This window comes from Cornus florida, unplaced genomic scaffold, assembly GCF_030987335.1.
Source record: "Cornus florida cultivar Cherokee Brave unplaced genomic scaffold, ASM3098733v1 CherokeeBrave_3.0.0_Hap2_Chr09, whole genome shotgun sequence".
Lineage (NCBI taxonomy): Eukaryota > Viridiplantae > Streptophyta > Magnoliopsida > Cornales > Cornaceae > Cornus > Cornus florida.
This window is the reverse complement of record NW_026775579.1, coordinates 88,323,596-88,345,956: the sequence shown is the minus strand read 5'-3', so window position 1 is coordinate 88,345,956 and position 22,361 is coordinate 88,323,596. Positions and strand designations below refer to the sequence as shown.

General features: G+C 33.8%; 3 protein-coding genes across 3 annotated transcripts; all 3 read right to left on the bottom strand.

Moving 5' to 3' along the window:
* Positions 1 to 1,623: 1,623 nt before the first annotated feature.
* LOC132274952 (large ribosomal subunit protein uL14) lies at positions 1,624 to 5,107 on the bottom strand. Its single transcript, XM_059776325.1, has 4 exons — positions 5,010 to 5,107; positions 4,577 to 4,861; positions 2,468 to 2,509; positions 1,624 to 1,889 (listed from the first exon to the last, which is right to left on the bottom strand). The coding sequence occupies exons 1-4, from the start codon at positions 5,020 to 5,022 to the stop codon at positions 1,807 to 1,809; spliced, it is 423 nt and encodes a 140-aa protein (XP_059632308.1). The 5' UTR covers positions 5,023 to 5,107; the 3' UTR covers positions 1,624 to 1,806.
* An 876-nt stretch (positions 5,108 to 5,983) lies between these two features.
* On the bottom strand, positions 5,984 to 11,947 carry LOC132273451 (histone-lysine N-methyltransferase SUVR4-like). The gene is made up of 6 exons (XM_059774410.1): positions 10,105 to 11,947; positions 9,651 to 9,916; positions 7,572 to 7,638; positions 7,397 to 7,447; positions 7,098 to 7,194; positions 5,984 to 6,378 (listed from the first exon to the last, which is right to left on the bottom strand). The coding sequence occupies exons 1-6, from the start codon at positions 11,005 to 11,007 to the stop codon at positions 6,359 to 6,361; spliced, it is 1,404 nt and encodes a 467-aa protein (XP_059630393.1). The 5' UTR covers positions 11,008 to 11,947; the 3' UTR covers positions 5,984 to 6,358.
* A 6,410-nt stretch (positions 11,948 to 18,357) lies between these two features.
* On the bottom strand, positions 18,358 to 21,133 carry LOC132273105 (uncharacterized). Its single transcript, XM_059774135.1, has 5 exons — positions 21,092 to 21,133; positions 19,770 to 20,489; positions 19,298 to 19,480; positions 18,864 to 18,989; positions 18,358 to 18,754 (listed from the first exon to the last, which is right to left on the bottom strand). The coding sequence occupies exons 1-5, from the start codon at positions 21,131 to 21,133 to the stop codon at positions 18,653 to 18,655; spliced, it is 1,173 nt and encodes a 390-aa protein (XP_059630118.1). The 3' UTR covers positions 18,358 to 18,652.
* Between the last annotated feature and the right edge of the window lie 1,228 nt (positions 21,134 to 22,361).

Sequence of the window (22,361 nt, the reverse complement as noted above, 5' to 3'; positions counted from 1 at the left end):
GTGGGAGATCTCGCACAAACAATAGTGTTTTAGGGTTTAGTTTCAGGTTGAGAAGTATATACTTTTTGGAATTGGAACCGGATTGGAGTTTATGTGTCAAATAAATTGGATTTCAAAGAGAAAAAAAAAAAAAAAAAAAAAATGTTTTTATTAATAGACCTGTCAAAAAAAATTGCGGTTATAAACACTATCTTTCATAATTAAATTATTTTTAAAAAAATATTTTTATTGCTAATTTTAGATAATATCCTTTAATAAAATATTATCATATTTGATAATAGCAATTTTATTAACAAATTGTCTTTAAAAAAAATAATAAAAAAAAAAAATGAGGACATAATTGAAAAAAGAGTTACTTAAAATATGCAATTTTAAAGGATTTAAATTCTAATTTCATTCATATAGCTAAATTTGGTAACTATTAAACACGTTTTTTATAATGATTAATGATTAAACGCATCTAAACGTAATTTTTTACCCGTTTTGGATTGCTTATCTTCTACTTAAAAGTGCTTTTATTTCTGAATAGAGATTGAATATTTTAGATAACTCTTTTTTATTAGCCATTTATGTCCTTTTTTAAGTAACTCTTTTTTATTAGCCATTAATGTCCTTCTTAGTTTTTATAAAGACTTAATAAAGTTGCTACAAATAGAGACAATTGTGTTTTAGGTTTTAGTACCAGGTTTAGAAGTATACTTTTTGTTTCTAGTTTGGACCAAGGTTTCTATTTAGTGTTGCGAGTAGATATTGAATTTGGCCCCACGTTTCTATTCAGTATTACAAGTAGATATTGAATTTGGCACCAGGTTTCTATTCAGTATTACAAGTAGATGTTGAATGTGCTGTTGTTGGAATAAAAAAAGGGACAAATTTCACGAAACTATCGATATTATCAGTTTTGTTATCAAATACCTCCAACCTACCTTAGAAAACTCCCAACATTATAAAATTTGATCACATTGCCCCCAATTCTGTAGTTAAATGACAAAATTAACCTTATGATATACCAATTTATTTAAAAAAACATAAATTAGTATTTTACAAATTACATAAATAACCTTAATGAATTTTGCCCATATATATATATATTTCCATCTCCATTACATTGGCGATTATAGCGCCACCACCGGTGACCGCCGCAGCACCACCATCCCCGTAACTGCCACCACTATTCCCAACCCACAACCACTAGCTGCCAATTGAAGGCTTTTATCATTTGGTCTTTAAAACCTACCCAACCAAGCTTCTTAAAACCTAGCTTTTCCCCCTTTGGTCTTCAATTGAAGGCCTTGTGTCACAAAATTTTAGAGCCGCATCATTGCTGCCATGCTCGGAGCACGAAGTAGAATCGATTTTCAGGTGCAAAGACCAATCACAATTCATGACTTGGACAAAATTCTCAATTTTAGATAAGTTGTTCTCCTTTGTCGGTTATATTGTCGATCGGCGTCAGAATTAATTACTCGTTTGGCTCCAAGAATTAATTAAAATATTTGATAATAACAACTTAATTAACAAATTATCTTTATAAAAAGTAAAAAGAATATAATTGACTAATGAAAAAGAACTTTTGAAATGGAACATACTTTCATCCTACATCGAATCAAGACCACAACGATCTAGCAAAATAATCCAACCTCACAAAAACTGCAAATATAGAATATAATTTTTTGTCCAGTCATGACCATAAAATCAATCAACATCCGACAAATTTAAAGTAGTTTTTACATCTCTCTCTAAATCATGATTTAAAGCTTGTAGCTCTTAGACAATGGCATTGGCAGCATTTAAAGCTTGTAGAACTTAGACAATGGCATTGGCTGCGCTTGCAATCCTTGGCCACAGATCAGCACACTCCTTCCCAATTGGACCAGTAATGGCGGATCCTAAAACCAACATAAAAGCAATTGGTAATTAGTAAGATAAACTGAGAAATTGGTTTTAACAAATAAAAGAGAGAGAAAGTTAGAAAAAAAGTTCCATGAACTATATGAATGACTAAAACAAAAACCGGAACTGTAACATAACTGAAACAAAAGAGCATGACTCAACAGGCATCCGGATGGTCACCAACGTGAAACACCAGCCAATATATGAAATTGAACATGATGGATAAAAAAAAAATGTAGGGGGGAAGAGGGAACCTCGAAACAATTGAAGAGGGAACCTCGGGACAATTTAATAAACAAACAGCTTAAATATACAAATTACCATCGAGAAAACCCCCGACAAAAGTAGCGGTGTATGGGTATGCCTTATGCTTATCAATGGACCAAATGGATGAGAAAGAAATCAAATAAATTGGAAAGAATATCGTTAAGACAAGCTACAAGGGAATCCAGAAAGAAAAGTGCAAGGTTCGCCAGTAACATCATCTCCTACCCAACCTCAAGACCATCCCTGTGGTGTCCCATGGCTATCAAAAGCATATCAGGAACAATCTGTGCTTAACATTTCACCATACCTTTCATTTCTCCCTTTGGATTCACGATGACACCAGCGTTATCTGCAAAATGCAAAAATTTACTGATGAAACAACATGAAAAAATATCTTCAGTCAATGCATAAAGGGCGTTATCTGCAAAATGCAAAAATTTACTGATGAAACAACATGAAAAAATATCTTCAGTCAATGCATAAAGGGGGAAAAAATCAATTACTCGCGAACCACCAACGCAAAGCAAAATGACATTTTTGGCGAACCACCATCAAGCGATCAAAATATACAACGCAAAGCAAAATGGCATTTTTGGCCAAGAAATGATCACAATCCGTTCTATAAAACACTATTTTAAAGCTGAACAAATAATCAGTTGGAAAAATATGGTATGACAACTGCAATAGTGAACATCCTATTTAAAACTGGCTTCTTTGTTCAAGCATATTCTCCAAACAGTGTATGAATACATCAAAGAAATGCAGATAGTAAAGCAACGCACAAAAAATGGTAGCAGAACATGTAGGAATGCAAAACAGCATTTCCTATTCAATAAAGGAAAAATAAAGTAACATACACCTTTTGGAACAAATTCATATATAATTTATTTCTATAGCTCCTTGAGCAAAAAAAAAAAAACAATAAAACAAAAAACAACCAAAGAATTTACAATTAATCCGGGTAAAATGAAAGAATAGAAACATGCAGTTATTTGCCTCAGACTGTATAGCACAAACGAGTAATACCCCAATAAGACCAACAAACCAATTGTAGATCTTCAATAAAGAAGATTGAGAATAATATATGTAAGGCCCAAATGGAGCAGGTGTGAGCTTTTGAGCATCAACACACCTGTAACGATGGACAGTATCACTTTTCCAGACTAGTAACTGTATCAACCATGGAAGAAAAGGTGGATACCTGACTTAAGTCTGAGAAATTTAGCTTACTGGCAGAACTAAGAGCAATCAAGATGAAAACTAAAATTAATGAATTACAGCCATTTGGCATTTGCTGAAGCGAATTTCATTATTATTATGTTATCCTTAAAATGTTGAGGGAGAGGGAGAGATAAGAAGCATTTACACCAAAAAATTAAAAATACCCTAACTTTCATTCGCCTAAATTTCATTGGGATGACTACCATTTCTGCTATTACCCTGAAATGGTATATACTGCTACCCACTCTATCTCATCAAGTCCACACCACATTCATAAAAGAATAATTATAATTAGGTGAGAAACAGCACTCCAGTAGAAAAAAAAATCCGGCAAAGGGAAAATCAACATACAGAATCAAGAAATGGAAGATTCAATTAGAGAGCATGTATTAAGGAAGCAATTTTTGTATGTTTATGGCATACAAATTAGGAGAAATTATACTGCACCAGGGCACCCCTAAGCAGCATAATCCCCATGAGAAAGTCGAGGGTTTTTTCAATAATTAGAACCAAGAAACATGTTCCAATCTTGACCAGGGTGATAAACAAACTCACCATCTGTAAAAGGGGTAAGATTGGTAATCTCAATTTAGCTGGGTATGGGAGGTGCAGAGAAACCTTAGAATTATTCTCAGCACCACATCACCAGCAAAGCAAAATTGAAGAGGAAGTCAAATTAAAATATACAATTGATTGTAGTTTAATGCAGCTGGTTTCAGAACGCATCCTACCATCATATGCAACCCAACCCACAGGTAAAGACACTCAATTAGCAAAATAATGACAGTTTAATTATAAAGAACTTGCCATTAAAATATTGGACTTACGTGTCAAAAACATTACATGTATGCAGTGACCTCCAAAAAATACAAGAAGCTCCTCATTTGGAACATAATAATTCAGACATAAATTCACATAAGGAAAAAACAAAAACCAGTTTCAGTAAAAAAAATAAGTATCTATCTATCAAATAAATAAAACATACAAATCAAGTAGCAAAATAAATCCAAACATTCTATCAACATATAGCATATACCGATTAATGTATCTTCCATAAGTTTTAGATGGACCATTTTTACAAACAAAACTTTAAATAAATAAGACAAAATTACCATCACCGAGGAAAAAAAACGAGGCCAACAAAAACTTGTAGCAAAAAAATTATCACAATCACAATGAGGATTATAGTAATGACCTTCAAAGTACATGTAGACACCATCCTTTCGGCGCCACGGCTTGCGCTGCCTCACGATAACAGCAGGCATGACCTTCTTACGCAGATCTGGTTTACCTTTCTTCACTGTGGCCATAACCATATCTCCGACACATGCTGAAGGCAACCGGTTGAGTCTTCCCTTGATTCCCTTCACGGATATGATGTAGAGGTTCTTCGCACCTGTGTTATCGGCACAGTTCACCGTCGCCGCCACTGGTAAACCCAGTGACATGCGAAACTTGTTTCCCGCCGATCCTCCACGCCCTGCAATCAGTGAAACAACGAAAAGAGGGGGAAAAGAAATTCCAATTAACTAACTGTTTGATTTGTGAGAAACCAAAGGAAAATGCAAACTACGATGAATCTAACTTTCAGTGTGTGAGTGAATATGTGTGTAAAGAGGCGGACTTACCTCGCTTCGACATTTTCGTCTGCAGAGTGAAGGATGATTAGGGTTTAGTGTGGTATTTATAGAAGCTAACTGAATCTAGGGTTTGTGTTTGAACGAGTGGTTCATTTTTACGAAATTCCGATACACGGCCTTGTCTTTTTACGTAATACCAAGATGGGACAACGCTAGTTTTGGGCCTAAAAATTATAAGCCCGTCCGATTTAGAGGCCCAATTGATGTGGCCTTCCTTGACTCCAACCATGGATTAATAGCAAAATTAGTTAAAAAGAGACTATTAAAACTCTCTCTCTTTTTTTTTTCTTTTTGGTGTCGCCACTACCAAAGCGTTTCACATTTGTAAGGTTGATCAATAAATGGATAAAGTGTGAATAAATAAATAAAAATTCATACAATTTTTAATTTTTTTTTTTTGATAAGGATATGTTGGCGAACGATCTTGGAGCTCCCGCTGTTCTTGGAAGTCTGGCTTTGAATCTTTTATTTTTTTTGCACTTTACAAAAATCATCTCATGAAACCAATGTCGCGTTTTAAAATGTAAAGGTAGTAATGAAACCAATTTATTTATTACCATCTAAGTTTGTTTTAAGAAATAGAAATTATCCAAACACTAATTATTTCGACTAAAAAGTCATATGAAGATTACAATTTTACTTGATTCAGTTATGAATCAACATGTAATTGCACAAACATCTCCATTTATATGTTCAAAACAAATAATACAACCATAGTAAGATAACTTATTTCTCACAATTGCTAACTTGGATGGAACATAAAAAGGTAGTAAATATAAATAAAAATTAATTAATTAAATAATACCCATCAACCTACACATTACTCCAGATTGTGTAAAGACAACCTGTGGTCAATTAACTTCAAATGAAACAAGCTTTCAATTCAATTTGATCAACAAATCTCAGATGATAAAAAGTAGAAATAATCATTCCCATCAAAAGAGGTAAATATTTCCCTCAATTACCAAGACATAATCTTGTTTCTTTTTAACCTTACAGAAATCAACCAGCTTTTAACATTGTTTTGATTCATACAAGTATACCTTGTACTAACTATTCCAGAAAAACTGTACCTACGTCCAAAATATCATTTTAGCTATATGACAGTACATCCATTTTTCATTTAGCTGTAACAGTAAAATAGTAGTATGCGGAGTATCATTTTTCCCCCCACTATCTATAATCTGTATTAGTAAAGCCAAAATCAAGAGTCATTGGTTTTCAACTGAATCTAATTTGCTGGAATTAAATTCTATTGGTAAGTCATTCATCTTCATATACTTTTTCAGAGAGTTTTCCTTCCAAAATATCTCCGCAGCTTGGTTGGTCATCAGAATTCATGAGCTGAATTTGGTTCCTGTGCAATTGAATGAAGATCACAGTTTGAGGTCATATTAATTTACTTAAAAATATGTATATAATAGCTACATGATATTATAAAAAAAAAAAAAAAAAAAAAAGAAGAACCGACACCTATATGCCCATTTGAATAAGAACACTCTTTGAGTAGGAACAGCTAAATCAACAGACAAAATTGCTTGCTGTGCACCAAACTAGAGGGTGTAACGTTGCATATGCAACGCAATTAGAGAAAATTTGGCCTTAAAGTAAGCTAGTTGGCCAAAAACTTGACTCATTAAAAGTAACTGCTTTAACTAAAATGGAACCAGAAGGCTATCGAGCTATTGCAAACACTTTTGTATCGTGCCCAGTTCTGCTTAAATAACTACTATTTAAATACACAAATAAAAAAAAATAAAAATAAAAATTCAACGTAGCTTCACAATTGCTAGAGTTTCACTAATAAGCTGCATAAATTACTTCCATGTAGTTTTCTACAAAACTCACCCATAAAAGTTGTTTGATTTATGCAGGTGGTTTTATTTTATTTCCTTTATCTTCAAAACAAATTTAATAGCAGAACTTTGGAATTTGCAGCACAACACTTGCTTGCAGTCCTCACAATGTGAAATAGAACTTGGACATCACATCAAGCTTCTCAGAATTTCAAGCAGTCAGGCAATTTTTGCAACAGGAAAAAATTTATGATTCATGATATAAGAAAGATATACTAACTCTTCTGACGCTTTATGCCTCGGCAGAGTTTGCTTCCACATTGACACTGGAATGCCTTCACTGGATGACTGTGATCATTAAAGTCAATACCATAGTCCTGCAATGGATTGTATCAGAATTAGTTATAATTTATAAAAGCTTAACCAATACACATCTTTCCACAGAGGTAACACTCCAGTTTTGTAAACCTAAACATAGAGTATTCTCAAATCTCAATATTTATCTTACTTCCTTTAATGTCAAACAGATTAAAAGCTCCACCTTATTGAGCAAACTCTATACCAATAGAACCTACTTACCCAAGTTAACTCTTCAAAAGCATCCACCCTCCTCCTCGTGAAAAAAGCAAGCTGCAGAGAAAGCACAAAAAGAATCTTAGATTTGTGTCCCTAAAGACGCAATCCATAAGATATAAAAAGCGTAGAAGTTATGGAATGCTTGAAAGTTGAAAATGACTCTAGTCAAATTCCATACATGATAGTAATGATGATCCGGCGTCTCCACTTCAACTGGGATCTCAACCAAGTTGGCATCAAAGCATCTAATCCACAGAAAGTACAATTTAGGTGAAATTTTATTTCGAAAAAAAATTTAAAAAGGGAAATACTTTTTCGTTAAATTAATAAACCAGACGAGGAGAATGAAATTCAAGGCAAAGAGATAATGAGACATTGTGACACTAGTTCAAAGAAAATCAAGAAAATTAGAAAAAAATAAGTGAGAGAGAGGTCAGTTGATTTTGTGCAGATAAGCAGACTAGCGATTATCTAAAAACCAAGAATCTATTGAAGTACTGAACCAGTCAAAGTTCAATGACAATGTAATGAATCCCCATGTTCAATGACAATGTAATGAATCCCCATGACAAGGTTACCAGAAATCTAGACGCCAAAAAGAGAGCAGTAAGAGTAAACTGATTACATAACTGATTTCTTCTATTCTCTATCACATTCAGTACATGCAAAAATAACAGGAAACTATAGTAAGAACCAAAAGAAATATAAAATTCTTCAATGATCTGTAACTCTCTCTTGCAGGATCCTTTTTATTATTGAGAAGGACAAATTTTATAATAGGAAAGAATGGAAAAAGAGAATTCGCGTGGCCAACCCCATCCATATGGGATAAAGGCACGGATGATGATGATGATAAAGAAGAAGAAATGTGAACTTGGTCATTCACAGCTTTGCCAATGACCATGCATAACTATAGTAGTTTAACAGTTTTTTCTTGTCAAAACCTTTCAAATGAAAAAATAATAAAATCTTTTGTTCATGAATATCGGTCCATATTAAATCAGAACAGAATGCCACAAGTATACATAAAACAGGATTTGAATCATCAACACTTTCATCCACCATGACCATTATGTAACAAATATAAATTGAAAATAGAAAAGTAGAATTTTTAGAATAGCCCTGCTAAACTTCAGCTTTTGATCTTAGCCAAGAAGAGTCACTTTGCTGATAATATTTTTTCCCTTTCTCAAGAAATTGTAAAGGTTCAAAGTAATGAGATAAAAGGGAAAGGGGAGGGGAGGAGAGGGCGGACGGGGGGAAGAAAAAGGAAAGTTAAAGAACAGAGATTAAATAAGTTCTGAGAGCTTGCTCTCAGTGCCAACCAATTAGGTAGATTACTTTTTTATTAAAATTCTGAAAATAGGATAATTCAGCTTCCTGAACTCTTCTTCAACAGCAGTGGTAGGAGGGGAGGGGATAGGTATATTCAACATGTGTGTTTACAAGTATGTACATCCAACATCTGCTATTATAATAATGGGTAAATTACACTGACCTCCCTTGACATTTGGGCAAATATCACACAAGTGGAGCTTTTAAGATTTATTGCTTTGACCTCCCTTGAGGTTTGGGTGTATGCTCAACAACCCCCCCTCTCCATCAAAACTTGTAAAAAAAATTCATAAAATGACCAAGTTGCCCTTCCACTCATTTTTTTAATTTATTTACAAGATTTTTTTTTAAGAGAGGTTAACGGTGGTGGAGAGGAGGGAGAAAGTTATAAGAGAGATGAGATAAAATAATTGATTTTTTTAGATTTTAGAATATATTTTGTATTATAAAAATATATTACATAGTAGGGTATAATTGACTTTTTATAGTCTTAAAGGAGGTCAGAGTAATAAACCTCAAACGCTCCACCCATGTGAGATTTGCCCAAACCTCAGGGTAGGCAAGTGTGATTTACCCTATAATAAATGCCCAAATTTGGACAGAATTTAATAAATTTTCCAACAATATATAGTAAGCCGCTCACATAGATAACATATTAATGTTTATTTGACTAGATTTTTTACTCATATGAAAAGAGCTCGGCTTATTAAAAGATGAAAGCACTTTCATCTCTAACCTTCACGCAGTCTAAATTAGCTTCATGATTCTAAAGAGAACTTGTCAAGAGACCAAAAATCATTCCAGTATAGGACCCAACATCTATTTGACAAAGTCGTAATTGTCTCAAATTGAAACTAAATGCCAAGCATTCCTGAAACCATAAAATTTTGTAAGATATAAATTTGCCATATCACAGAAGTACCTGTGATTGATAAATCTTGCAACATTTCCATATGATGTTGCATCCAAACATAGGGCCTCTTCGTCCTTTAAGACACCCTCTGAACCCCAATCCGCATCCAGTAGCACAGGATACGTGTGCTTGTCATTACTGCTACCATGCACATTACGCTCATATAGCTCCATGTTGGTCACTATTTCTCCCACATATTCACAGATGAAAGCACCTTTCGGTAAGTCTTCAAGTGTCCTAAGACCCCATCCCTTTCTTTCAGGGGTCATAAACACCTGAAAATTTTAGGGTGCAGATAAGTTACCTCCAGCAAAACAAACTATCTCTATTCTAAAGACAGAAGAACTTCAAAGAATTCGTCATTGATCTTGCACCAGTTTACAATTTAAATCATGTAAAGAGATGTGGTAGCTAGGTTGCCTCTCAAAAATACATTATAGAAATATAAGGAACAGAGGCTGACCTGCATACTCACTGTTATGCCTCGCTGTACAACTCGATTTCCACACTTAATACTGCATCCGCATTTATACCAACATTCTTTTATAAATTTCCTCACCAAGTGGCCCTTGCATGGGCCAGATAAGCTTTTATCCTTGGACCTTTCTAGCGGGCAATCTTTACAATAAAAGAGGCCGTGCTGTTGAGGATCACGATTCATTGCGATACATTTTTCAAGAAACTTCTCCTCAACTAATCCTTCTGGCGTATAAGCAAATTCACCCCCGGTTTCACCAGCGCAGGCACAGGGTATGGCTAATGACATACAATCCCCGAAACAATTTGAACAACAATTTTCATCAGAAATACGAGCAAGAATGAACTTCACATATGCATTTCGATAAACTATGTTCCTTGGAATGTAGTAAAAGGTTGGCAGACAATCGTTGGTGATTCCATTTATCAAAGAAATAGTAACATTTTCTTCACCTCTGGTAATATCATCAAGATACTGTGGGTGCTTTAGTGGGTCAAGAGAGGAGTGGTGCTTCTGGAAAAGTACCATAGCACTTGAATTCGAAGATCCCACGCCTTTTTGTTCCTTGGTCTTCTTCTCCGTTGCACAATAAGGATTCCCAGTTGTTTTTGAACCTGTACTGCAGTGAATAGGATTCGATCCATTTAGAGAAACAAGTCCTGGAAATTGGGGAGGGACCTCAATAAGATTCTGAGATCTGACTGACCCATTCAAAAAGCTTGGTGGAATGAAGAAATTGTCTTCACGATCACCTCTACCATGCAGGACAACTAGTGCATTGGATTTCTGTGATACATCTAGAGACGGGGTTACAGTAATGGATCCTGCATGTTCTTCATCAGTAGAATGAGTGCCCTCTGCCAAGAAGCATTCACAAATATCTTTCATCAAGTTGCTCAGAGAGAAACCAGGTTCAATAATTTTGAATGATTTAAGATATCTTTCCTCCACTGATTTCAAAACTGCACTTAAACTTGGAATATGATAATCAGATTGCCGAGCAGAATTACAGATCAGGGAAATTTTCACCTCTCCATTGAGAGAGGAAGCAATATCAAATTGCAATGAATCACCATCATCTTCATTCTCTGTATCCAGATGTTTAGATTCCAGGAGATTCAAACCATTTCCTTCAATATTTGAACAATATCTATTTGAGTGACCATCTTCACCTAACAGAGTGGAAGGAGCTAAGCAGAAAGTAAGGGTCAGAAATGCATCAATAATGATCGATACACAATAGTCTGTCAGATACAAGATGAGAGGGGCAGGCTATATACAGACTTCTACAGGCATTATAAAAAATAAAAAAATAAAAACCAATGGAGAAAAACTAGAAAGAGGAAATCATGGCCACATAGTGTTTTCTCCAATAAACAAAGAATCGAATAAAAAAAAAAAAAACAAAATCAAATTTATAGAATCCAGTGCCAATCCCAATGTCGATCTCGACTTTGTATAAATATTGGAAAAACTCAAACATGGGATTCATGTAGCCGACTCAAATAATTGGGAAAAGGCTTGGTGGTGGTTGTTGCAAGGAGAACAAAAAAAAAAATGCTCACTTACAAACAAATGGTCAGCTATTAAGATAGGGGAAAACCTGGAGGAACAATGGCAAGAGGAACCTCGAACTGTGGCAGGTCAGGGATGAATTCTTCACTTTTTTGAATAATATCATTATTATGATATTTATCAAGCACATTCTCTTTTGGAGCAAGACCACCACCTGGCAAAACTTTTGGCTTTTTATAGTAAATATTGGGATTGCCTCTATCATCAATTAATCTTTTTTCCCTTCGAACAATTTGAAGTGAAACAGGTGCCTCTTCATTGTCCTTCAGATGTGCCTGAGGTAAAAGAGGATCAGATTCAGCTACTCTATTGTTGGAGAACAGTTGAGATGGCTTAGTTTGTCCTGGTACGAAACAAGATTGAGGAGAACTGGGCTTCTTTCCTTTGCCTATACAATGTTCCAGGGGTGAAATGGTCTTGGCTTTGGGGTTTTTGTCCACAAGCCCGAAATGGGTGGACTCAGCCACTTTCTGCTTACAACAGGTTTGAGACACTTTATTGTCTTCCTGATTCAGCATTCTTCTCAAGGGAATTCCATTGAAACCTGGGTTGGCGTCACCAGAAGAGGTGGAAGACTGATCTGGTTGGCTTCTCGATCCAGATGTTTTTGGTGGTGCTTCCCATTCTCCAGGCTCATCTTGGAACAAATATTCTAGATTCCTTTCCTCTCTCTGTACAGAAAAGGAAAGCAAAAAAGAAACAATTTGCCAACAGAAATGAGAGAGAATGAAGTATGCCAGTAGTTTACACATACAAAAAAGTGCAAAAGGTAGACAGTCTAAGGTCATTACCATAGATCACTTCCACTGCTGGTGGGTAAACGGGAGCAATTGAAAATAAAAATAAAAAAAACTTCGACTATAAAAATCTGAAAATAAGCACTCTGCAGTAATTAAAAACAACTCAACAAGTAAACTATAACAAGAATGCATACTTTGGAGTCCTCATCGTCAAAAATAGCATCTATGAGAACTCTGTAGTGATCATCTTCAATAAGTTCCCAATTATTGTCATACAAATCCACAAGATTCTTCAGCACTGGTTTTACAATTTCTTCTAGGATACCAATCTCCTTCATCGCCTTCAAGGCCTTTGCAACTCTCGAATTTGCTGCCATCACTGATATGTGAAGTCTTTAAAACTACCCGATGTGACACAACTACAGCACCTTGCATTCACATACTCCAACTCTGTACATATTCTTCCACAGAATTGAAATCGTCAAGGAAAGAGCTATCCACAAATGAATTAGTTCACAGGAAAATAATAATAATACACTGTTTCTAACAGAGTGAAATATATCTAGAGAACTGAAGGATTCACATAAACAAATTCACCCACAAAAGTAAACAGTGCAGAAGAAAAAACTTCATGCATATCTGATCCATAACTGAAGGAAAATAATGGCCCAAACCATAAGTTCTAAAAAGGTAAACCAAAACAATGGACCATCATGAGCCAATTAATAAGAGGTCATATGACCATTTTATGAAAATGGACCATTATATTGAGTTTTTTGTAGCATCGGAAGGAGCAAAACCCCATGTTAATAAAAGAAATTTATTAAAGTAAATGAAGACATGAGCATGAACAATATAAGAAAGGAAATAAGGAATAAGCAGTATTATGTTTAATGAAGTCCCAAAGCTGGAAATATACATAATTCAGCATACACTTGATTTAAATCCTAACTTATTCCAAAGAAAAGTGTAAAAGTTAATGCAACATTTCATTTCCATCGGACATCATCAATAAAATTGACTGTGTTTGAAATTAAAATATCCACTAAAATGCAAATAACGCAACGGAGAGGGAAAAAAAAAGGTCAAGAAATAGAAATAGACATGGCACAGATACAAATATGTGTATTATATTAGACAAATATGAAGCTTCACTCAACCATCTACACTTCATGTTGACATTTGCATAATTGGAAAATGAAGTTCAACAAACTCTGTTTGCATAGATTATGTATATTATTACTGTGACAGCTTTCATATACTTATCTTAACAAGTACTTTTCTTTTCTACATTTAAAGCATCCATACATGTTTACATCTTTAGGCCATATATACGATATACAATTTTCTTTAAAAAGAAAAGAAATCCAGAAACACCATGTAAGGCATGTCCAACACATACCCATAAGAGTCAAAAGAGTGTTCTCTGACATGTGTTCCCTACTATTGACACTCCAAATGGTTGTTCAGCGCTCTTTAGCCATTATGAAAATGCCAAAAGAGAAAAAGCTAATATTTTAAAGTAAACCTCATGTTTTAATAAAGATTCAACATAGTTGAAGTAATAAGACTAACCAGTCATTTGGACATTCCACTAACATTGAAGCAATAAATTGTCTTTCATGAGGCAATATATCGTATTCCCTTATCAAAACACATGCTGGGCTCAAATATCATGAAAATGATCATATTATGTAATTTACTATCACTGTACTTACCATTTTTTTTTTCTTTAAATAAAATCTTGGTGCATTAAAGGTCTATCCTACACGTTTCTAAGAGAGCAAGAATAACCTTCTTTTTGACACATTGTCCAACAAAAGTATCACTATTACATAAACAGAAACTCCAAATAGTTGCTCAATACTCTTTAGCCATCGTGAAAATGTCTATTTCAAAGTTAACGCCTGAATGAAATGCTAAAGAGAGAGGGAGAGGGAGAGAGAGAGGATCATTTTGAGATGTGAGAGGGAAGACAGCGTTGGACTCGAGACTATAATTTGTATTGCTTCTAGCTCAGTCAAGACTAGTTCGTCTGAGCATGCCGGCTAATCCACCTATTCACTCTGGCTAGAAATTCCAGCAATATGAACTAGTAGTTTCTACTTCTGCCTCCTGCTCCTACGGCTCCTCTAGAAGAGCAACTCTATCACTTCTTTGAGAAGGGGAGCTGCGTTTTAATAAAGATTTTGAGTGTTTTAACTAATAAACAATCAGAGGCATTTGTGAATTCCACAAAAATTAAGGCAATTCATTAAACCAAACTGTTGAGATGGGAAAAAACAAAAAAGAAGTAGAAGTAAAAGAAGAATGTTAATCCTACCAAAACACAGTATGACAATTTCATCTTCTAATGAACTCATTGACCTTCCTTTAGACAATATAAGAATTTTTTTTACAGAAATTTCAACCAAATATATGCATAAACTTAAAACAAAAAAGAGGAAAGTAGGACACCCAATTTCAGATTTGCTTTTACAGAATGCATGCAGAACCCCTCTTACAATGCTCGCAACAAGCAGGAAAAAAAAAAAGTTCATTGTATTGTAGAAGTACTAAAAATCACACACGGTGTAAAGTATAAATGCATAATGCACAACTCTAAACCACAGTTGTCTAACAAGGAAAGAAAAAAAATACATAGTACAATATATACACACATACATACATACATACATATATATATATATAGACACACACAAACACACAGTAAATTTGTCCAAAGCTAACATGTTATACATTCGCATATGTATATATACATACAACAAACGAAAAAGAAAAGAAAAAACGGAACAGGGCAAGCTGATAGTACAAAAGACGAAGAAACGAAAGAAGAAGGTGGCAACGCCCTTTGATTTAACGGCATTTGTTGAGGTTTGAGTTGCAGAGATTTCGATGAACTTGTATTATTGTATTACAATACACAAAATCACAAGTAATATTAGCAATATAAAAATCACAACAGGAGCAACTAAACCCTCGTAGTGTTAGACGCAAAAGGCTATATTCAACAAATATATGGAATGAAAATTTTACATATGAAAAATGGAATTTATAAGAAATTAAGATGAAAACTACTAACTACAAATGGAAAAGATCCAAAACCCTAAAGTGCAATAGGGTTTTGTATCAAGATTTTGATGATTCAGTTAGAAATGTTAGCTTACCTCCTTAAACAACATTGATCTTTCTTTCCACTCAAGAAAATATTTGTAACAAGGGTTTAAGGTTCATAATTCAAGTCTATATATATATATATATATATATATAAAATAAATTATGAGATAAATTTAAAAGTGAAGTGTAATAGTATTTCAAGTCCAATACGTTTACATGTGAAAAGAGCTTTTTTTTAATGAAAAGGTTTTATTAATATATTGCTTGATATGGGCCTTAGGTCGTGGGCCTTGTACCAATAATGGACATCAACATAAGCTTCTTGGTAGGCTCAATATTATTTGCTCAAGTAAAAGTATTCGGTCTGTAATTTAATTGTATTTGGAATAAAGAAAAGGTTAGATAAGAAAGGAAAAAATGGAGTACTTTTAAAAGTTTTCTCTTTTTCTGGTTTAAAAAAATTGAAAAAAAATAATAGTTTAATTTGGTTGGGAGAAGAAAGTGGGTGAGTTCAAAAAAAATTATTTCTATTTTGTCCTTGAAAGTACACTCTATAACAAGAGTAGATCTTTCTAAATTATTTAAACAAATTTTCTTGGGAGTAAAATTTGAACCTTACATTGTTCCATGCAGTTACTCATTTATTTTTTGTTTCATTCGTGAGTTTTTTTTTTTTTTTCATTTTTTGTACTTTGTATAATTTTGATTGAATCATAACCTCTTTTTGTTTTAAATTTACGAGTGCTTGTCCAAAATGGGGTATCGATGGACACCTTGTGCATCCGAGAGCCGAAAACCCAAAGAATGCCAGAAAACTCAAAGAATGCCAGAGGTACGTACTCATTTCCTTGCTTAATCTCCCTTCTTACTAGGGCAATTTTACTTTCAATATTATATTTTTTTTACTTAAATCCAAACCGTTGTCATAATTATTAATTACAAATTTCGGGATGTAGACATTTATGTTGACTTCAACATTATTACAATAGAAGTAAAAATTCGGTAGCAGGAAATAATACACTTGTTGAATACACGAATATGACATGAACACGTGTCGAATACGACTGAAGTATTTGTGAATAGAGAATATATTATTTTGTAGTTAGACACGGTTAGGATAACGCATGGATAAGTTTTGAACACTTTCATAATGTGATGGGGTGATTTTATAATATATATATATATATATATATATATATATATATATATATAATTCAATGCAATCAAAATATATTATGGATTAATTAGAAAATTTATATAAAATAAGAAATAAAAATAATATACATCTTGCTCTAAACTCCAATTTATTAATTTATTTATGATTATGTATCCCATATTGTATGGATTCTAGGAAAAAAAAAAAATTAAAAAAAGGAGTAATAAGGCGCATCATAAAAGATGCTTGGAATAGAACTAGATTTTTGTGAATTTCAATTCCATATTAATAAAATGCAAATTACACAATGGATGGTGAATGTAACAAGCCCGACCCTTGTCATCATATCTGTCCTTTTAAGTCCAACACACATTCGGATGGATGAAACTCGAAATAAGACTATTAAGACCTAGTGGGTGTTTAGCATGATACCAAATTAAGAATTTGACCAATTTGGATACTAATTATAACCAACTGAACATTTATTATGGACCCAAAATTTTAAACTATAAGATAATGGTGCATCCCATTCGGATTTGACGTTGGACAAGACCCTTCTAATACCGAACCATAGAAATCAACAATTATATTTCTCAGGATGATCAAAATGTGCATTGTGTTTGGCATTTCATTAAATATCAAAAACATAATCAGTTAAAAACAAATAATTTATAATTTTAGAAACCATGTAATAAAATTAATTATGATCAAATTAATTTCATCGCAAAATTATACTATTAGATGTTACCTTCATATGTATAAAACAAATAATTTGTAGTGTTAGAAACCATGTAACGAGATTTTGTCACCCGTGATCAAAATGGGGTTCATGTTAAATTTGCATTGATGATTTCATTAAAATTTCAGTTGTCAAATTATGAGTTACAAAAACTTATTGACCAAGTATAAATTCAACGGATGTTACGAACATAAATGAAATGTAACTCATGTAATTAAGGACAAACATTAACGACATTTAGTTCTATAAAAGCTTCAACTTCCATTCCCATTTAGACCTCAAAACTGTGATAAAAATGACCATAGCAAAGCAATTGTGCAAAACTCAGACCCTCCTACAAATACTGGTCCTAGTTTATGCCACAATACTTGTCTCATCTACAAAGCTTGAAGACAATGTAGTTTTACCCCCAAAATCACCACAATACAGTGCATATGTGAAGGGTTGTCTTAATATTTTGACAATAAAATGCGCTCGACAGGTCATTGACAGCATTTTCGACGAAGCTCCTGTGGATGGTGATTGCTGCTGCAAGGTCCAACAAACGAGAAGCAAATGTCTGAAAGCAGTGTCACGGACCGGTGGTCAGATAGAGAAGAAGTTCAAACCCAATGTACATAATGCACAGTTTATCGATCTAAAGAGTGATCAAATACTTGATATGTGTCAAACACTACAACGTCATTGTATTGTGTAAAATGCATTAATCTGCAAAAGTGTTGCTTCCAAAAAATGTTCCAAGTTCATACTTATTTATTTGGCACCCATAGCAATAAACATGTCACATATTTGATTTCAGTGTGTGTCAGTGTGTGTAGTTTGTTTTAATGTCTGTGCACCAAAATTGCCTCAATGTTTGCAGATACTTGTGCTAGATAAATGAGCTATATTACAACATATAAATATGGTTTTTTCAAGAATATAATATTATTTAATGCCTTTTTTCAACCTGTATCTCTAGCAATTAAGTACAAGGACAGAGTTTTCTACTACCTATGAAATAAGCTGGACTTCAGAGAGATGATGAAGGCTTATATATACAGATTTTACAATATGATTCACTTCCTATATAACTAAAACTCGATTATTTAAAAACAAAAATAAAACACAATTATTCATCTTATATAAATTCCAGGGTTAATATATCCTGGCACAAAAAGGGTCCTGCAAAATTGTAGAAGAAATGCTTTCGTGTTGCAAAGCCGATCAAATCCAAGATTGTATAGGATACTTGCATTTGAAGGAGTTCATGCCATTTATATGAGCAAAGATATTTGAGGAAAAGTCATCTTCTTCTTTCACAACTACCTGCAAGAATGGCAGAATGTAGAAGAAATTTGAGTATTTTATTGTCGTTCAAAAGATGTTCGACTATATGCAACAAGTTATCATAGTTCATATACGAAACGAGTCTTACATCTTCATCTGTGTCCTCTTCTTGGTTGCTACAAGTGGTCCTAGGTGTGTCCCCAAATTCATCATTCTTTGCAAACCTTCCTCTCACTCGAGGTCTGCTGTCTGCAAGCGTTTTGCGGCATGCATACTGCTCATATATATTAGATTTCAATTTTTAGAAAGCGATTCAATGTGTGAACCAATAAATTTTACTACTAACATATATATGTCCACATATATGTATGCATGTGCTTGCATTGATAAATACAGATAGTTGTAGGAGGTATGAACATGAAAGAACATTGGAACATCATAGCTCCAAGCAGACTTAATTGCTATTGTGTAAATAATGTATATGCTAGTCAATATAGAGTTGTTTCTGCATACATACATGCATGTGATGTGTGTGTTTGTGTGTGTGTGTGTGTGCGTGTGGAGTGAGAGGGAGAGAGCGACCTTGATTTTCTTGCTGAAATTCCTCTCATTCCTTTTCTTCATGTATCTATGGATCTTCTCCTTCCTCTGTTCAACAGAGAGTTTAGCAACTTTGAATGTAGAATCTTCCATACTTGAGATCTCTGATGCCAAAGGAGTAGAACTCCCACCACCACTCGCATGATGACTCTCGTTGGCAAGTGCCTTTTGAAAGAGGGATGATCAATACACACAATCAAAGAAATAATTTATATTAGAATTCTGTTTAATAAAATACAAAAGAATTCAATTCAATTTTTTTTATATATAAAAAAAACTATCATATAAATGTTCACCAAGCCTTTTATACACAACACAGAACTTGAAGGACCTGAACAAAATTCATATTTCAATTTTGAAAACAATGAACTGGACAATTTAGTTTAGTACCATGTAGGACTAATAACTGCATTATTCTACCAAAACACACAAACACACACACACACACTAGTACCTGTAGCTCAGTAGAGCTAATCCCAGACCAGAAAATCCCACTAGTATCTCCCTGAAATTCCAATTCTTGAGGCTGCAGCTCTGTACTCATAGGCATACCCCCAACTAAAATCCCAGAATATTCAGTTGATAACGCGGCATTTTGATTGCCGGGCAGGTATGGTCCAATTGTTTGATCAAGAAAAGAGCAAGAAGGCGAGGAAGTGTTCAAGCGCGCATAAGAAGGCATCGGAGATATGCATTCCTCTTCATAAACAGCAGATAGTGGTGGTGGTGGTGGTGGTGGTGGCCCTATGAGAGGGACAATAGGTTCAGGAGGGAACTGTGAGAGTCCATCCATAACAACATCATCATTTATTACTGGAATTTGAGATTGCAAGGAAGAGAGATCAAGCTGGTCTTGTTGTGCAGTGAGGAAGGGAGAGAAGTCTATAGAAGCAGAAATGTCATTTTCTATATTTTCCGGGGAGTCGAAGATTAAAGAGAGATTGTTGCAGGTGTTGTCATTAGTGGTGGTAATAGGGGTGGTGGTGGTGGTATTAGTACTTCTAGTGAATTGGTTTGTGTTTGGAGGAAAGGAAAAATTTGGGGTGTAGGATGAGTTCTCTTCATGGCAATAATTAGAAGTAGAAGCAACTTCAGAGTCTTGTAGTGCTTCTGAGAATAATTCAGGATCACAAAACTCGAAAAATTGAGCACCAAACGGGCTCGAAATCTCTTGCTGCAAAACAAAAGATCAATGGTTAGTAAGATTGCATGTGCCCTCTTCTTTTAGCAAATTTGTAGCATGTATGGTTTTCTGAAATATTAGTAATGTATCCAATTCTTGGATATTGACCACCTCTATATGTCTTGTTGAATTAATACAACAAATTTATTATTTTCAATAACTAATTTTGAACATGTCTTCACTAAGAAAGCTACATTTTACATGTCTCAAAAGTATGCTACATGCATGACACTCAAATATATATAATTAAGACTCCTCTCTGTATACAATATATCTCTATATATATGAATGAAAACAAAATATATAGACTTTTGGAAAAAAATAAACAAAATATATAAAGTAATAGAAATGAATTCTCTGGAAATTCTCCAGAAAATATATAAAAAGAGCATGCAAACATGTTTGCAAACCAAATAATTAAATTTGTAAACAAAATGAAATGAAGATGCAAGAACATATATATATATATATATATATATATATATATATATATATATATATATATATATATCTCTTAATTTTTCTATTTTGAAAATGCATGAATTTGATTGATATATAAGAACTAATTTTAGAGTGGGGATGAGATTAATTACAATCTGAAGTTGTTCGGGTGGATGAACCATGTCCTGCAACATTGTTTTTGCTTCGAAAACAATTAGCGAGCTTAAATAGCTTAATTTGTAAATGTCAACACTTTCTCCTCCTAGATAGCTTCAAATGCATGACTGAAACCAATGGAGGAGAAAAACCCATCATCTTCAATAACAAAGAAAACACTTTTAGAGAGAGAAAGTGTGTTTTAGAGAGAGAAATTTTGCTTTTAAGGAATGGGGAGGGGGGGAAGACGTTAGCTGGAAATTTGGTCTAAAGAAAGAGTTAGTTATATAGAAAGGGAATGATATGTCAAAACGTCGCCGTTTGCTTGAAAGACTTGGGGCAAACAGACCCGAGGGTGTCGCTGGACCATTCATTGACTCCCTCTGCCTGCGTGGCAACACTCACTCACCCACTAGGGTGCTGCCATGTGTACCTCAACTTGATGACGTGGCATTTGTTAACTATATCCATTGCCAGGAAATCTTTGAAATTTGGAACTGTACAACAAATTATCTGAAACTAATTATACTCCTGATTTTTTTATTTTTTAGTTATTAGTTATACAACTTATAAATAACCCATATGATTGGGAAAAACAATAATAAAAATAATTTTAATTTCTTAAAGCTGTACTTAGTGCTGGACAATGTCATTTGTATTCACAGCCCATTTATGTGGTCAACAACTCAATATATATACCAATAAAAGGTAGTTGGTCTCTTATCCTCAAAATATTTTGATTATGTGCGCGTATGTTTCAACTTTCAGAAAAAAAAATTACTCCTAAGCAAATTATATCAAGTGATGCTTTATGAAAGAGCAAAGTAGGTTCGTCATCGAAATTAAGTTATTCAAAAAAACAAGAATATAAGAAAATGACTGTATCTTGATGATTGTTCCAGTTACAAAACCTTGTAGCAATATGCTTTTTAGATAATTTCCCCGCATAAGTAGCTTATATATATATATATATATATATATATATATATATACTGTGTTTTGATGAAACAATGGAAGTTGGAAGAATTCATTGTGTACCCTACCAAGAAAAAAGAGGTAAGAAAAAGAAGAAGAATCCATGGGCCCTCCATGTGCATTGCCATGGTACTATTGTACTAGTAATTAACAAAAATTGTACTAAATAATTTAGATAATGTTCATACTAGTGACCTAGTTGGTACACTACCACTTTCCAAATGAGTGTGCCCATGTTCAAATCTTATCCTTCTAAATTTATTTTTAAAAAAATTAAAAATAAATAAATTG

Excerpts from the sequence above, each read along its gene's own strand:
- LOC132273451 (XM_059774410.1), bottom strand. The coding sequence starts at position 11,007 with ATGAAAGATATTTGTGAATGCTTCTTGGCAGAGGGCACTCATTCTACT. Across the intron at positions 9,917-10,104 it reads GCATAACAGTGAGTATGCAG|GTGTTTATGACCCCTGAAAG; the intron begins GTCAGCCTCTGT and ends TAAAATTTTCAG. Across the intron at positions 7,639-9,650 it reads GCAAGATTTATCAATCACAG|ATGCTTTGATGCCAACTTGG; the intron begins GTACTTCTGTGA and ends TCTGTGGATTAG.
- LOC132274952 (XM_059776325.1), bottom strand. Across the intron at positions 2,510-4,576 it reads TGTCTACATGTACTTTGAAG|ATAACGCTGGTGTCATCGTG; the intron begins GTCATTACTATA and ends TGCATTTTGCAG. Across the intron at positions 1,890-2,467 it reads TCCAAAGGGAGAAATGAAAG|GATCCGCCATTACTGGTCCA; the intron begins GTATGGTGAAAT and ends TGTTGGTTTTAG.
- LOC132273105 (XM_059774135.1), bottom strand. The coding sequence starts at position 21,133 with ATGTTGCAGGACATGGTTCATCCACCCGAACAACTTCAGATT. Across the intron at positions 20,490-21,091 it reads CACCCGAACAACTTCAGATT|CAAGAGATTTCGAGCCCGTT; the intron begins GTAATTAATCTC and ends TTTGTTTTGCAG. Across the intron at positions 18,755-18,863 it reads AAGAGGACACAGATGAAGAT|GTAGTTGTGAAAGAAGAAGA; the intron begins GTAAGACTCGTT and ends CCATTCTTGCAG.